The sequence below is a fragment of the Phocoena phocoena genome, chromosome 5 (assembly GCF_963924675.1).
Source record: "Phocoena phocoena chromosome 5, mPhoPho1.1, whole genome shotgun sequence".
NCBI lineage: Eukaryota > Metazoa > Chordata > Mammalia > Artiodactyla > Phocoenidae > Phocoena > Phocoena phocoena.
The window spans coordinates 137769851-137785743 of record NC_089223.1 but is presented as its reverse complement, the minus strand read 5'-3'; the positions used below and the strand labels follow the sequence as shown (position 1 = coordinate 137785743).

General features: G+C 47.7%; 1 protein-coding gene across 2 annotated transcripts in view; it reads left to right on the top strand.

The window, feature by feature from the left end:
* The window catches only part of FAM193A (family with sequence similarity 193 member A), a 100225-nt gene that overhangs the window by 77456 nt on the left and 6876 nt on the right, over positions 1 to 15893 (top strand). For both annotated transcript variants that reach the window (XM_065877709.1, XM_065877708.1), the window contains exons 18-19: positions 1681 to 2539; positions 12543 to 12624. In XM_065877709.1, coding sequence (XP_065733781.1) covers positions 1681 to 2539; positions 12543 to 12624 — 941 coding nt within the window. The remainder of the gene's footprint in view (positions 1 to 1680; positions 2540 to 12542; positions 12625 to 15893) is intronic.

Below are 15893 nucleotides of genomic sequence, written 5' to 3'. Positions count from 1 at the left end.
CTGTTGTACCCACCCCCGGTCCTGAGATAGGTCTGGATTGGCCACAGGTCTAATTAGGGGCCTTGGAGGGAGCGGCCTGCTTCTGCCCCAGACCTGGTGTGGGGAGAAGGTGTGTTCTCCACCCAGGGATGTTTCAGCGTCCGGGGTCCCAGGTGGTCCGAGGCCCTGGAGACTGTCGCCACTGGGCTTCATCGGAAGCCTCCGGAGTGGCTCAGGTGCTTTCAGGGCTGCCCCCACCCGGACTCCTGTCCTCTGTCCTTGCAGGCGGCCTGGATGCAGACCATGCTGCAGGTGCATCCCAGGTCGTCCTCGGCACCCGCTCACACCCTTCGTGCTCTCTGCCGAGCACCTGGTTTGCAGAGGGACCCACAGAGCTGCCTTGTCTCTTGTTGGCCGGCCAGTTGTTGAAATGAAGGCAGCACACACCGGGGTTGGATTCACTGTAGAGTCTGTCCTGTGGCAGGTCGGGCCTGCAGGCTGGAGGCCCTGGAGTGCCTGCAGGGGCCACTGCGGGAGACGCGGTGGGAGTTTGTCTGTCAGGTGCTACCTCCAGCAAAGCTTTCCTTTAACAGATGGAGCAAGAATTTTAAATAATCTTTACTTGAATTGTCAAGTTACATTTTTCTGAAACCTGTCATTGAATTTTTAACCTAATTTTATGTTTAAGTTATTTAGCAAAACAAACAAGTTGTCTCTTAAAAAATATTGCCTTCTGAAACATCATGAAAAAAATTTAAATTCGGAAGGACCTTTACATTTTCCCACGGAAAATGTTTTTTTCAGAGATTCTCACGATCATGAGCCTTACTGGAGCCCAGTGATGGAGGAGCCGTTCTCCTTATTCTCACTGGGTTTTTGTTTGTTTGTTTGTTTTAATATTTATTTATTTGGCTGCCCCGGGTCTTAGTTGCGGCACGCAGGATCTAGTTCCCTGACCAGGGATCGAACTCCGGCCCCCTGCATTGGGAGTGCGGAGTCTTAACCACTGGACCACCAGGGAAGTCCCTCGTTGGTTTTCTAATCAGAAGGAATCTTTTCTGTTTGTGCTCCTGCAATGTGTGTCACTAAAAAAATACAATTTTCGCTTGAGTTGAAAATTAATTTCCTGCCAGTTGGACAGCAGAAATAACCTTTGTCTATTTGCCACGTCATGTTGAATATTTTAGGAAGTCATTTGCTCTGTCACATTAGTGAAAATATATTGGGAATTTTACCTGCTAGGGTGGGAAAAAGAAATTTCGAGCTTTTCAGTACACATTTTCTTGAATGTCGCTTTGACGCACACGAACGCATCAGCAGCATTCCCCACCTGGAAAGGTTCTGGGGCACCTGTGCGGCTGTGTAACTGCTGCCTCGCGATCAGTCTTGTTCTCGTCCAGTTCATCCCCCGCCTGCCGCCGCGCACAGACGGGAGAGCCCACGCAGGCCAGGAGCGCAGCAGCTGCTCTGACCTCGTCCTCTGTGCCCCGGGGCTAGGTCGGAGGCTACAAGGGATGTTCTGTTGACTGCCACCTCCTGCTTTGATGGAGGTGTGTTTTAAGCTTTTGACCTGTCACAGCCCCTTTCAGTGTTTCTATTCTCATCGCGCGATTCAGTTTTATCTCACTTTTGTGTGCGTGTCTTACTTTTTTTAGAGCACTTACTGTTGTCCTAAGTTGCCTTTTCCTTTCACGTCGGCAGCTGGAGGAGAAAGCACGCCTGGAAGCGGAGGCCCGGGCCCGGGAGCACCTGCACCTGCGAGCTGAGGAGCGGCGGCGGGAGGAGGAGCAGCAGCGGCTGCAGGAGGAGCTCCAGAGGCTGCAGGAGCTTCAGAAGCTGAGGGCCGTGAAGAAGAAGAAGAAGGAGAGGCCAAGGAAGGCCTGTCCCGAGCTGGACATGCTCGCTCGGAGTCTGCAGGCGGCCGCGGAGGCTGTGCCCGGCTCTGAGAGCATGCACAACGGCTCGCTGGAGCCGAGCGAAGACCCGGAAACCTCCTCTCGCTCCCCCTCCAGACACGTGGACCATAGAGACACGGGGCCGGGGCCGGGGCCGGGGGCCGACGCGGACACCCCCGACCCCGTGGCCGCCAGAGACTCCAAGCTCCTTCTGCCGAAGGGGGTCAACGGGAAGCAGCAGCAGCCGCTGTCCTTCCTCCTGGACATGATGCATCAGCACAAGGAGGGAAACAGCAAACAGAAGCTGAAGCACAGCAGTAAAGCGGGCGGCGAGCCGGCGAGGAAGCCCCTGGAGCCCCCCAGAGCCTCAGAGGCCCAGCCCCAGCCCCGGCCCCGGCCCCAGGCTGAGTCAAAGGCCAGAGTGCTTGACCTCACGCCCCTGGCGGAGCACAGAAGGGAGGAGAGGAAAGTCAACAGCAACAACAACAACAGAAAGCAGCTGAACCACGTCCGGGAGGAGAAGCCGAGCCCGGGCCCCGCGGAGCCCGCCGCGCCCAGCGAGCACCCGCAGAGCAGCAAGCCGGTGCCAGCAGACTCTCCGCAGCCCAAGGGCAAGAGCAAGAAAAGCAAGAAGAAGAAGGGAGACAGAGGCAGCGGTTCAATCGGTAAATAAACAGAGCAGAAGGGGGCGCGTGTGTAGCTGGGGCATCGTGGGACGAGGAGGGCGCTGGGTCGGGTGCCTCTCAGGGTCCACCCTCCTGGAGGTGGGTGCTGCCGTCCGTGTCGTGGCTTCGTGCTTTGTGTGACCTCTGCACCAGCCATGAGGGACGCGTAGGCATTGTTGTTATATTTGGTTACCTTGAAATAATTTTAGACTTCCCGCAAACTACAGGAAAGAGCACGAAGGATTCCCACATACTCCCGTCAGCTCAGCGTGTCACCACACTTGCTGTGTCCTATCTCTCCCTCTTGGTTACTTTTCTGAACCAAATGAGAGTGCCCTTTTACCCTGAAATACTGCTGTGTGCATTTCCTCAAAACAAGAGATTAGATACAGCAAGATACAGATGGGAGGGGGCACGATGTCGTTGTTGGTTTTAACAACTAAACAAACCAAAATGGTTACAGTCGGAAACAAAGGAAGCCGGCTGCACTTCCTAGGAGTCCCCGTGGCTGTACTAAACGTGCCGCACTAGGTCCTCTGTGGGGAAGAGACCTACCAACCCTCAGGCTAGAGAAGGAACCCTGAACAGACACAGAGGGCAGGTGCGCCGGCCGGTCTCCCACGGCGGTGGGAACAGGCAGTTCTGAAGCCACCCGTGTGTCCCCCCAGGACCGCAAGGCAGGAGACACACTGTGGACCGCGGGGAGGGGGCTGCAGGGAGCGCAGTGTGGTTGTTAAAATCAAGAAATCAATACTGCCGCAAGACTGTTACCTAGCTGTAGGCTTATTCGTGTTTCTCCGTTCATCCCTTTAACGTCCTAGGAACAAAGTTTTCTCCTGACACAGGATCCAACCCAGGGTCACGCGTCATAGCTCTTTAATTTCCTTTAATGGGTCAGTTCCTCACTTTCTCACAACCTGACATCTCTAGAGAGCATGACCCATCCAGTTTTTAGAGTAAATGACTATCTAGCGTAGTTTCAGTTTGGTGCTGTTCCTTCACAGCCAGGTTCAGATGACACAGCGTTGGCGGCAGCGCCTTGGGGGTGACGGGTCTGTGTTGGTGGGTGCCCTGCCGTCAGGGGGCACACTGCCTGGGGGTGGTCACTCTCCTCCTGGGCCGTGGTGCGTGCGGTCGGCCTGTCTCTCCTCTGCCAGGCTGACACCTGACCTGTGCTCACCCGGAGTGTCTCATGGGGAGACGAGTCCCTTACGCCGTATCAGACGTTCATCCACTACTTTTAGCATCCGTGGACGACAGTGTTGCCCAGGGGGATTATTACTGTGCTCTTTGCCTGCATAATGGTGACTTTTCTGATGTCATTCCTTCTCCCTTTCTTACTCAGCGTTCTGTAGGAAGAGCTCTCCTTCCCCACGTATTTTTTTCATTTACTTCATTATTTATACAAAGGGCGGGTTAGTAGATGCTTTCTTTATGCTATAGGTTATAATCCTTTGCTAACACTATTTCGATGCCCCCAGATTCAGTCGGTGGGAGCCCCCTCTGCGTGGCCTCTGCACCCCGTTGTGCTTTGAGCACTTCTGTGCACAGTTAGATGTCCCGGCTCTGAGACCCGGAGCTGGTGTGTGGTTGGCAGGGCTTAGGAGGGGGAGCGAGTGTGTGTACGCAGGCACGTGTGCACTCCTCGTGCCCCCCCCCACACACACACACATCTGTGTCTTTCGGTATCTAATCTCTGCAGTAAAAACCAACCGTTCACCCTGACAACTGCAGTCCGGCTCCGGTGCCACTGCGCTCCCTGCAGCCCCCTCCCCGCAGTCCACAGTGTGTCTCCTGCCTTGCGGTCCTGCGGGGACACACGGGTAGCTTCAGAATTGCCTGCTCCCACCGCGTGGGAGACCGGCCGGTGCACCTGCCCTCTGTGTCTGTTCAGGGTTCCTTCTCTAGCCTGAGGGTTGGTAGGTCTCTTCCCCCCACAGGACCTAGTGCGGCACATTTAGTACAGCCACGGGGACTCCTAGGAAGTGCAGCTGGCTTCCTTTGTTTCTGATTGTATCTATTTTGTTTTGTTTCCCCTCCTTAATCCTGATTTCTTTTTCCCTATCCCATTCCTACTTAGTTTCTTATTTGCTTTTCTGTTCTTTACACAAAAGGTTGGCATATTAGAGACGCCTTTTCCCGTGGCTTTTTCCCCACATCCTGTATTCCAAAGGCCCTCCGTGTGCGTCCGCAGCTCTTCCTTGTGCTTTCAGGTGCTGAGTGGGCTCCGCTGGACACTGCCCCGCTCTCGGGGTTTGTAATGACACACAGCGGGGCGGAGCGCAGGTGCTCTGCGTGGGTGTTTCTGCGGGAGTGCTGGGTCACAGAGGTCAGTGCAGACAGGGCTTGTTGATGTGGTCTGGTCCTCTGAACCCTGCATTGCACTCCCACCCTGTCGAGCCCCTGTTTGGCCACAGCCTCACCAAGAGAGTGTGTTGTCAGGCTTTGTAACTTGAGCCCGTCTGTGAGGCGCACTTACTCCTGAAGTGTCATATGTAGTTTTCTCTAATTACAGTGAGGTCATATTTTTAAGGGCTGTTTCTATATATCTCTCTTTTGTGAATTTTCTATTCATAACTTTTTCTCATTTTTTAATTGGGTTTTTGCTCTTTTCCTTCCATTTTTTAAGAGTTCCTTATGAATTGGGGATATTGCCCCAGGTCGTTAAGTTGTCTTTGACTCTGTTTCCAGTGCTTTTTAGCCAAGCACAAGTTTTCTCTTTTACTTTACATAGTTCACTCTGGATTTTAAATAGTTGTTAGGTGTGATTGTTTATACTAACACGAAGGTTAAAGAGGAATGTGCCCAAGTTTTCTTCTAGTATTAGCGTGGTTTCACTTAGCTCCCTGATACCTTTATGTGGAGTTTATTCTTTTGTATCCTGTGATGCATGGATCCAGCTTTATCTTTTACAAATAGTTAACCAGTTGTCCCAACACCAGTTATTAAAAAGCGACTCAGGATGCCGCTATGTGCTACACCACGTGTCCTCAGGTCTGTTCTGGAATTTCTCTTCTTTCCCTCTGTGTTCGTTCACTCGCCATTATTGCATTGAGTTGCTACTTCAGGGGTTCTGTACATGTTAATGACTTACAGGGCTCTTCTCTCCTCACAGCCTTTTTCAGTGTCTTCCTGGCTGTTCTTTCATGTTTGTATTCCCATAAGAACTTTGGTGTCAGTGTGCGTAGCTCCCTTAAAACAAAGAAGAGAACAACCTTGCTGGTATCTTTATTGGTATTGCATTAAATTTATAAGATAATTTAGGGAGAATTGGTGTCTGTGATGTTGTTCGTCCTTCCCAAGAACAAGGGGAGTTTTTCCACTTGTTCAAGTCTACTTTATGTCTTTTAGGAATGTTTTAAATTTTCTCTTATAGGTTTTTCACATTTCTTATTGAGCTTATTCCTAAGTATTTAATCTTCCTTGCTTTTAATTTTAACGGGGTGTTTTCTACAATCATACCTTCCAACTCCATCCAGTGCAGTAGCCAGTCACATGTCGCCCCTGAGCACCGAGGTGTGGAAGGTCCAAACTGTGCAGGTTGTGAGTGTAAAAACATAACCAGATTTTGAAAACCTAGTATGAAAAAAAAAGGAATGTAAAATAACTCAGTATATATGTATATATATTGGGGGGGGCGTGGCTGCACTGGTTCTTCGTTGCTGTGCGCGGGCTTTCTCTAGTCGCGGCGAGCGGGGGCTACTCTTCGTTGCAGTGCGCGGGCTTCTCATTGCGTTGGCTTCTCTTGTTGCGGAGCACGGGCTCTAGGTGTGCGGGCTTCAATAGTTACAGCGCACGGGCTCAGTAGTTGTGGCACACAGGCTTAGTTGCTCCATGGCATGTGGGATCTTCCTGGACCAGGGATTGAACCCGTGTCCCCTGCATTGGATTCCTTTTTTTTTTTTTTTAATGTCTTTATTGGCGTATAATTGCTTTGCAATGCTGTGTTAGTTTCTGCTGTACAACAAAGTGAATCAGCTATACGTATCCATATATCTCCTCCCTCTTGCATCTCCCTCCCTCCCACCCTCCCTATCCCACCCCTCTAGGTGGTCACAAAGCACCGAGCTGATCTCCCTGTGCTATGCAGCAGCTTCCCACTAGCTGTCTGTTTTACATTTGGTAGTTTATATATGTCAGGGCTACTGTCTCATTTCATCGCAGCTTCCCCCCGCCCCCCCGCCCCCCGTGTCCTCAAGTCCATTCTCTACGTCTGTGTCTTTATTGTTGCCCTGCCCGCTAGGTTCATCAGTACCTTTTTTTTTTAGCATACGGTATTTGTTTTTCTCTTTCTGACTTACTTCACCCTGTATGACAGACTCTAGGTCCATCCACCTCATTATAAATAATTCAGTTTTGTTCCTTTTTATGGCTGAGTAATATTCCATTGTATATATGTGCCACATCTTCTTTATCCATTCGTCTGTCGATGGGCATTTAGGTTGCTTCCATGTCCTGGCTATTGTAAATAGTGCTGCAGTGAACATTGTGGTACATGTATCTTTTTGAATTATGGTTTTCGCTGGGTTTATGCCCAGTAGTGGGACTGGACTGCTGGGTTGTATAGTAGTTCTATTTTTCTTTTTTTTAAGGAGTCTCCATACTGTTCTCTGTAGTGACTATATCAGTTTACATTCTCACCAACAGTGCAAGAGGGTTCCCTTTTCTCCACACCCTCTCCAGCATTTACTGTTTGTAGATTTTTTGATGATGGCCATTCTGACCGGTGTGAGGTGGTACCTCATTGTGGTTTTGATTTGCATTTCTCTAATGATTAGTGACGTTGACCATCTCTTCATGTGTTTGTTGGCAATCTGTATGTCTACTTTGGAGAAATGTCTGTTTAGGTCTTCCGTGGCAGGTGGATTCTTAACCATTGTGCCACCAGGGAAGTCCCAGTATAATTTTTTACATCGATTACATACTGAAATGATAATCTTTTGGACATATTGAATTAAGTAAAGTGTATATTACTAAAATTAATTGCAGTTGTTTCTTTTCAGTGTTTTCAGCGTGGCTACTACGAAATCTTAAGTTATGTGTGTGGCTCGTGTTGTGTTTCTACTGGATGGTGCGCCTCTAACTGGTCATTTGTGTGTATGACAGCTGTTGCTTTCCGTATGTTAACTTTATATCTCCTACCTTAGCAGATTATTTCATTGTTTGAGTCTTACTGTTGATTTTCTGGGGTTTTCCAGCTACTCTATCATCTATTTGCAAATAGAGAAAGCTTTACTTCTCCTTTTCCAATTCTTATGCTTCTTGTTTTCTCTTGTTTAATTGCATCATTCTTGAACTTAATGGAAACGTCTGGTGTTTCTACATTAAGATTCTGACTTTAGGGTAAGGTTTATATATTTTATCATGTTAAGAAAATATCCAACAATTCCTATTTTTCTTGAGTATTTTATCAGGAATGAGTGTTGAATTTTGTCAGAGGTTTTCTAGTATCTACGGAGATTAAACGTAATTTTTCTTCTTAGACCTGTTATACTTCGTAAAGAATTAGGAAGCTTTTTTTGTTTGTTTTTCATTTTCAGTATTCTAGAGCAATTCACCTTCCATTGGGACTACTTAGGCTTTAATGATTTGACAGGAATCTCCTGTGCAGCCCCCCAGGCCGGTGCTTTTTGTGGGGAAGTTGCCTGATGGTATTCTCTCTGTCCTCTATGGTAATTGGTCTATTTAAGTATTTCTTTCTTCACTGAGGTTAATTTTGCTAAACTGTATTTCCGTAGTAAATGATCTTTTCAGCCAGTTTTCCAGCTTGTTCCACATAGATGTCTGCAAAATACATACTTTTTTTTTTTTTTAATTTATTTATTTATGGCTGTGTTGGGTCTTCGTTTCTGTGCGAGGGCTTTCTCCAGTTGCAGCGAGCGGGGGCCACTCTTCATCGCGGTGCATGGGCCTCTCCCGTTGCGGAGCACAGGCTCCAGACACACAGGTTCAGTAGTTGTGGCTCACGGACTTGGTTGCTCCGCAGCATGTGGGATCTTCCCAGACCAGGGCTCGAACCCGTGTCCCCTGCATTGGCAGGCAGATTCTTAACCATTGCGCCACCAGGGAAGCCCGAGTACATACTTTTTAAAAAATTTCTTTCAGTGGTTATTTTCCTCTTGTCATTTCTTATTTTGTATGTTTGTGCTTTCTTTCTCCCTATTCTGTTTGACTCAGTTAAAGTTAATGGTTTATCTATATAATATTTTCAAAAGCCAGGCTCTTGATTTATCAGTTGGGTGTATACTGTTGTTTGTTTCTCTGCCTCATTAATCTCTACTTTTATCTTTTTTTCCTGTGCTTCCTTTTACTTCATTGTTCTTTCTAACTTTTTGATTTGGGAATTGAGTTCATTTCTTTTCATTCCTTCATTTTTACTGATCAAAGTATTTAGCACCTTGAATTTTCTCTGATCATTCCTTTAAGTATATCCCACAGTGTATGATAATGTCTCCGTTTGGTTTCTTTTTTAGAAATTCAGCAATTTCCATGTGGTTTTCTTTTCCCCTTTCACCCAGTAGTTTAATAGGTGGCTATTAGGTTTCCAGGTGGGAGAGCCTCGTTTATGTTAATAATTTCTACGTTTTGTACGCTGTGATCCGAGAGTATTGTTTGTAATATTTCTGCTTCATGAAACTTACTGGTATTTTCTTTGTGACTAGTTTTTGTGACTGCTCTGTGTTCACTTGAGATACAAGTGTATTTTCTCTGCTATCATGGTATTAAACTAAATATATATTTATATCCATGATATATCTTTGATTTAGGTTTAGGTTTAGGTCTTCTGTATCCTTACTTGTTTTTTGTCCTCTTGACATATATTCTGTTATCATTGAGTTTCTGTGTTTTCTTGCATTTCCTGTAGTTTTGCTTTATAAAGGTGGTTTCTTTGTTACTTGGTACATATTCCTAACTAATTTCTTATATTGAATTTGGTTTTTATTGTTTAGAAATGTCCTTTCTGTTGTGTTTCACACTTTTGGCTCGAATTCTCCTTTGTCTGAGATGGTGATTGCTACCCCTTCTCTCTGTTTCTGTTTGCCTGGTGGGGCACCTTTGTCCTCATCCCTTCATTTCTGGTCTATCTGAGTCACTTGGTTTTAAAGGTCGTTCCCTTGCATACAGCCGAGACACCTCAGTCCTGCTGTGTGAGCCACATTGACAGTCTTATCTACAGGTGAGGTGAGCCTGTTTCCATGTATTGATAGGACAGCCCTGACATTATTTTGTAATTATTAGATCGATTTTTTAATACATACATATATTGTGTGTGTGTGTGTGTGTGTGTGTGTGTGTAAGTAAGTGTGTATTTTTTGGCCGTGCTGGGTCTTAGTTGTGGCCTGTGGGCTCCTTAGTTGTGGCATGAGCACTCTTAGTTGCGGCATGCATGCAGGATCTAGTTCCCTGACCAGGGATCAAACCCGGGCCCCCTGCATTGGGAGCGTGGAATCTTAGCCACTGTGCCACCAGGGAAGTCCTCTATTTTATATTCGCTGGTTCTCTCTCTGTGTGAGATGTTTGCCTTTCTTTCTGTATATCCTTGGTGTTTAGGAACGTTTGTGACTCTGTACCGGTGCTGCCCCTGCACTTACACCTCTAGTGCCCCATCCCTGCTCCAGATGGGGGCCTGTGGCACCACCTACTGCCTGGGGGACAGCCGTGCGCGGACCCTGTTTTCTCTCCTCTGCCCACTTGTGCTGTCCTTTCTCTTCCCATTTTTCAGCTGCGTTTGTTTCTGCTTTGTCAGAGCGCATAGTATTTGTAGGTGTGCGCGTGAATACATTAGGTGCCCGTGTTGGTCCTCGTGTAGCAGTGTTCCCAGGCGCGTGTCCTCAAGTAAGGGTCAGGGGCACACAGTCCTCCAAGCTCTGGCGAAGCAAACTGTTTCCTGTGGTCTGAACAGTGAACAGACAGCCTGGCAGGTATGAAATTCCTTAGGTCGCTCTTTCTTTCCACGCTGGTTAATAACAGTTTTGTTGTGAAAAATGTCTGTCTGATACTGAATCTGGCTATAGTTCTGTCCCATTTTTTTCTTGTGCCAAGATTTTTAATACCGGTTATCAGTTCTAATTAGAAGAGTATTAGAAATCACTTTATAATGAGAGCACTCCCAGCAGATGTGTCTGCTCTGTGTTTGCTTCTGTGGTTGAACCAACGCCTCTTCTAGAACTTTTTTATGGAATAACTTGAGTTTGGCCTTTCTAAGACTTTACCTTCTTTACATCTGTAAACACTCCTGGCCCACCTCACCTCTCCTCGTGCATCGCTGTTTCCTTGATCAGGGTCAGCCAGTGGGCCTCCAGGAGATGCCTGTGGTAGGTGTGCAGTGGAGGCCTGATGAACGAACGGTCTCAGTGGCTGGGAAGGAGCGTGTTGTGAGGGTGACTCGTGCGGGCTGGTGGCCTGGGCCAGGGAGCCTGGGCGGGAGCTGGGGGGGCATCCCAGAAGCAGCGTCAGTGGGATGGAGACAGGCGTCTGCAACTGTTGACGAGGAACGTGCCCAACGTGGTGACGGGGCGACGGGTGGGACGTGAGCGTGAGGAAGGGGGTGGGGGGAGGATCATTTCTAGATCACTGTCAGAAAGGGAGCGGCCACAGCAGATCACAGCGGCTTTGCCCGCCTTGGGGGTCAGCTGCCTGAAGGGTGGCCGTACAGAGGAGGTGGCTTTATGGACGAGCCGCTCATGAAGGAGGATGAAGGAGGTCTGGGGCGGGGTTGGTTTGTTGGTGTTGGTATCCAGGTGTGGCTGAAACCACAGGGATACAGCGGCAGGGGGCGGAGTCGAGGAAGACCCAGGCCCCGAGCTGTCTGTGCGGGAGGGGCTGTGGTCGTGCAGGGGGGCGTGCGGGGTCTCCTCGGTGGCCGGCGTTGCCGTGAGCTGGTGGATGTGAAGGCACTCCGCATGGCGCTGGGAGTCTTCAGCAGTGTTAGCTGCTGGTATGCAGGTAAACCACACCTTCATCACGCCGCTGTGCAAATGCCTAGTGGTGGGAGGAACGGGGGTCCTTTACCGAGGATTCCGAAAAATTGTCCCTTGCTAAGGTGGGGACAGGGAATGGAGACTGGCTTTAACAGAGCACTGTCGGTGGTCTGCACTCATCCGTGAGTGGAGCCGGGTGCTGTGCGTACACCGCCAGTGCCCCCCAGCACCCATGTGTGCACGGATGGAGCCTCTGGGCGCCTGGCAGGTACCAAACAGGGTGGGCAGAGCAGAAGAGGGAATAAAACCCTCAGAGGTGCCGAGGCTCCCTCATCAGTCGTCTCCCTGCTGTAGCCTGTTTTCAAAGAGGGTTGCTCAACCGCACAATGAAATAGAGCCTTGCGTTTGGTAGGGACAACCGGAAAGGCTTTTCGGTGAAGTCTCTGGATGTTGCTTGGATAAACGGAATGCCTACAAGAGCCGTCTTCCTCCAGAGGCTGACATCTGGGTCCTGGGTACAGACACGTCCGCGGTGTCTGTTGACAGCCGCGCCCCTGCTCCCCCTACCCCCCTGCCCTCCCTCCAGCGGGGCCTTGGGGCAGACAGCCTCTGTCTTCTCAAGGGCTCTCCCGGTGGCGGCAGCAGGTATGTCTCTTCTCTCGGACCTGAAGCAGTGGTTCCTTCACTCAGCACAGGAGTTCGCTAATTCCACGTGACCTGGATGTTCCCAAGTGCATGAGAGAGGTCTGCCCACCTGTGGCCATTTGCAAAATCTCATTTTTTTAATTTTAAAAAAAAATTTTATTAGACAAGTTCTCACTTTCTTCTTTTTTTTGTTTTTGGCCGCACCCCGCGGCATGCGGGATCTTAGTTCCCCGAGCAGGGATGGAACCACGTCCCCTGCGTTGGAAGCGCGGAGTTTTACCCACTGGAGCGCCTGGGAAGTCCCATGCAAGATCTCATTTTAGAAAAGATCTTTAGTTTGTGAACTTGTTGAAATTAAGTAAAACCAAATGCTTTGCTCTGTCCCGCTAAGATGGCCTGCCGTTCAGCTGACTTGCCTCTTTTCTTTCATCTTACAGATGATGTCTTTCTGCCTAAAGATATCGACCTAGACAGTGTGGACATGGACGAGACAGAGAGGGAAGTGGAGTATTTCAAAAGGTAATTGTTAGGAGTGTGGTCCGAAAAAGGGATGGTTTCGTGGTTACCATGCATGACCCTCCCACATAGCACGGCTGCTTGTCTTGGACAGAAGTTGTGTCAGCTAGCCAAGCAGCCTGGCTGCTTCGTAGCATTCTAGCACGTGAAGGCCTGCCGTGCACATCCCACCCACAGCCCGAGCACACACGTACTAGCCTTCTCGCCCACACTCTCACACTTCATTCACTTGTCCCTTCCCGTGTGTGTAAAGACTGGTTTCTAGCAGCGTATCTCAGAGTGGTCCTGGACCAGCAGCACCGCCTAGGAACTTGGGACCCGACATCCGTGTTCTCACAAGCCTCCCAGCTGAGCTTTATATGCGCTGGCATTGGGACACAGTGATGTGGCGTGCTTTAGAGGAGAAAAGTAACACTTCGGTTAATTTAGTCAGCTTTCCTGATATGCAGACTTTATTAGTACATGTTTAATAATATTTGTCATAATATGTTCAATAATGTCTACTATGTGAGTCATGACAAGAAAATTTTTCTTTAAAGTGCCTTGTTCTCTCTTTGGAAGTACTTTAATCTCTTGGTTTCAGAAAGCACGCACACGTATACACACACACTCACAAAAGCAGTTTGCAGTACAAAAAGTCATTAATTCATAAATGAAGTATTGTAAAATTCTAAATGCTTCTTAAAATTAAATATATTTATAATGTGTGTGTGTGTGTTTAAATCTTAGCAGATGGTACAGCATTTGCTAAAGTTAAGCATTCATAGTAAAAACCCTTAACTAGGATGAGAAGGGCCTCTCCTAAACGTGGTGAAGGGCATCCATAAAATCAGTAGATGTTGTATACGTCATGATGAAACACTACAAGCCATTCCTTGAGATTAAAGAAGTGATAACAGTGGTGCCCCTTATCACAACTTCTATTTCTAAAGAAATAAAAGGGGTAAGGATTCAAATGAAGAAGTGAAATTGTCATTCTCAGATGATGTGAATGTGTTTGTACAAAGTCCAAAAGAATCTGTAGCTAAATTACTTGAATTATTTTTTAAAATTGATTGATTGATTGATTTGGCTGCATTGGGTCTTAGTTGCGGCCTGCGGGATCTTTGTTGTGGCAAGTGGGCTCTTCATTGTGGAGCACGGGCTTCTCTCTAGTTGTGGTATGTGGGGGCTCAGTAGTTGTGGCATGGGGGCTTAGTTGCCCCGCGGCATGTAGGATCTTAGTTCCCCAGCCAGGGATTGAACCCGCATCTCCTGCATTAGAAGGTGGATTCTTAACCACCGGACGACCAAGGAAGTCCCCAATTTTTTTTTTTTTAATATTTATTTATTGACTTATTTATTTTTTTATTTGGCTGTGTCAGGGCTTAGTCGTGGCACTCAGGATCTTCACTGTGGCATGCAGGATCTAGCATTGCAGTGCGCAGGCTCTCTAGTTTTGGCCCACAGGCTCAGTAGCTGTCGCACGTGGTCTCTCTAGTTGCGGTGCATAGGCTCTAGAGTGCGTGGGCTTAGTTGCCCCGCGGCATGTGGGATCTAGCTCCCCAACCAGGGATCAAACCCGCATCCCCTGCATTGGAAGGAGGATTCTTAACCCCTGGACCACCAGGGAGGTCCCTAAATTACTTGAATTATTAACACAGTTTGCTCTGAAGCTGGATTCTGGGGAGCAGGGGATAGAACAGGGGCATTTCTTGGATGTAGGCAAAGCTTTGGAGGAATATTTTCCCAAGGTAGACCTGCAGGATTCACACACCTTAAAATCATGCATGACCTTATAAACAAAGATTATCAAACACCCAAGACCAACAATAAAAATCTAGAAATGAAAAACAGAATTATTAAAGTCAAGACCTCAGTAGATAGATACCTGATAAACAGATTAGACACTGCTGAAGAGGGAATTAATGAACTGGAAGATACATCTGGAAAGTGTACCCAGAATGCACCAAGATTATAAGGAAAATAGAAAATGTGAAAGAGGGCTTAAGAGACACGGAGGAGTGGCTAAGTCTGACATACACCTAACGGAAGCCCCTCTGAGAGAGAATGGAGACCACAGAAAAGCAGGATTTAAAGAGATAAGATGCCTGAGGATTTTGCAGAACTAATGGGAAATTTGAATCTACAAATTCAAAAGCACAGCACATACCAGTAGGGTAAACACACAAAAATCCATCTCTAGACGTAGCATGTGAAACCAGAGACCATGGAGTGATCTTTACAGTGTTGAAAGAAGATTGTCAGTCTATAATTATGTATCCCACAAAACGGTTCTTTCCCATAATAAAGAAAAAGTGTAGGAGCTTGCTACAAAGAGACCTGTTTTCAAAGGAAACATCTACAAGTATACTTTAAGAAAAAGGAAATCGGGAATTCCCTGGTGGTCCAGTGGTTAGGACTCCATGCTTCCACTGCAGGAGACATGGGTTCAATCCCTGGTCAGGGGATTAAGATCTTGCAAGCTGCGCAGCGTGACCCAAAAAAAATAAAAAGAAGAAAGAAAAGAAAAAGGAAATTGATCTCAGAAGATCACGGTAACATACACGGGAAGGAATGAAAAACAGCCTGATAAATCTAGGTAAATATCTAAGTGACACTATGTTTGAAAGAACCCCAGTACTGAACAGCAGTTGCACATCAGTTAGGTGTGGAGTCGTCAGAGCCCAGCATCCTGAAGTCCTTCTGGGGCTTCCCTGGTGGCGCAGTGGTTGAGAGTCTGCCTGCCGACGCAGGGGACAAGGGTTCGTGCCCCGGTGCGGGAAGATCCCACATGCCGCAGGAGCGGCTGGGCCCGTGAGCCATGGCCGCTGAGCCTGCACGTCTGGAGCCTGTGCTTCGCAACGGGAGAGGCCACGGCAGTGAGAGGCCCGCGTACCGCAGCAAAAAAAAAAAAAAAAAGTCTGAAGTCCTTCTGTCGTTCAGGCAGTTAACGTTCAGACCTTAAGCTGGACGGGCAGGACACAGTCTCAAGAGCAAGCATTAAAAGAACAGAGATAGGGTGTATAAATTGCTAATCAGGAGAAGGAAAAAACATCAAAACAAAGAGAAAAAAAATAAATGTAGAGAAAGTACAATAAACAAATTTAAAAAGATGATAGACACAAGTCCAGTTGTGTCAGTAACCATGATAGGCAGTAAGCAGACAAAATTAAAAGTAGTTTGTCAGGTTGTGTTTTTAATAAATAAATTTAATAAATAAATATACACACACACACACACACACACACGTATATATACTGTTTACAAGAACATACCTAAACTATAATGAA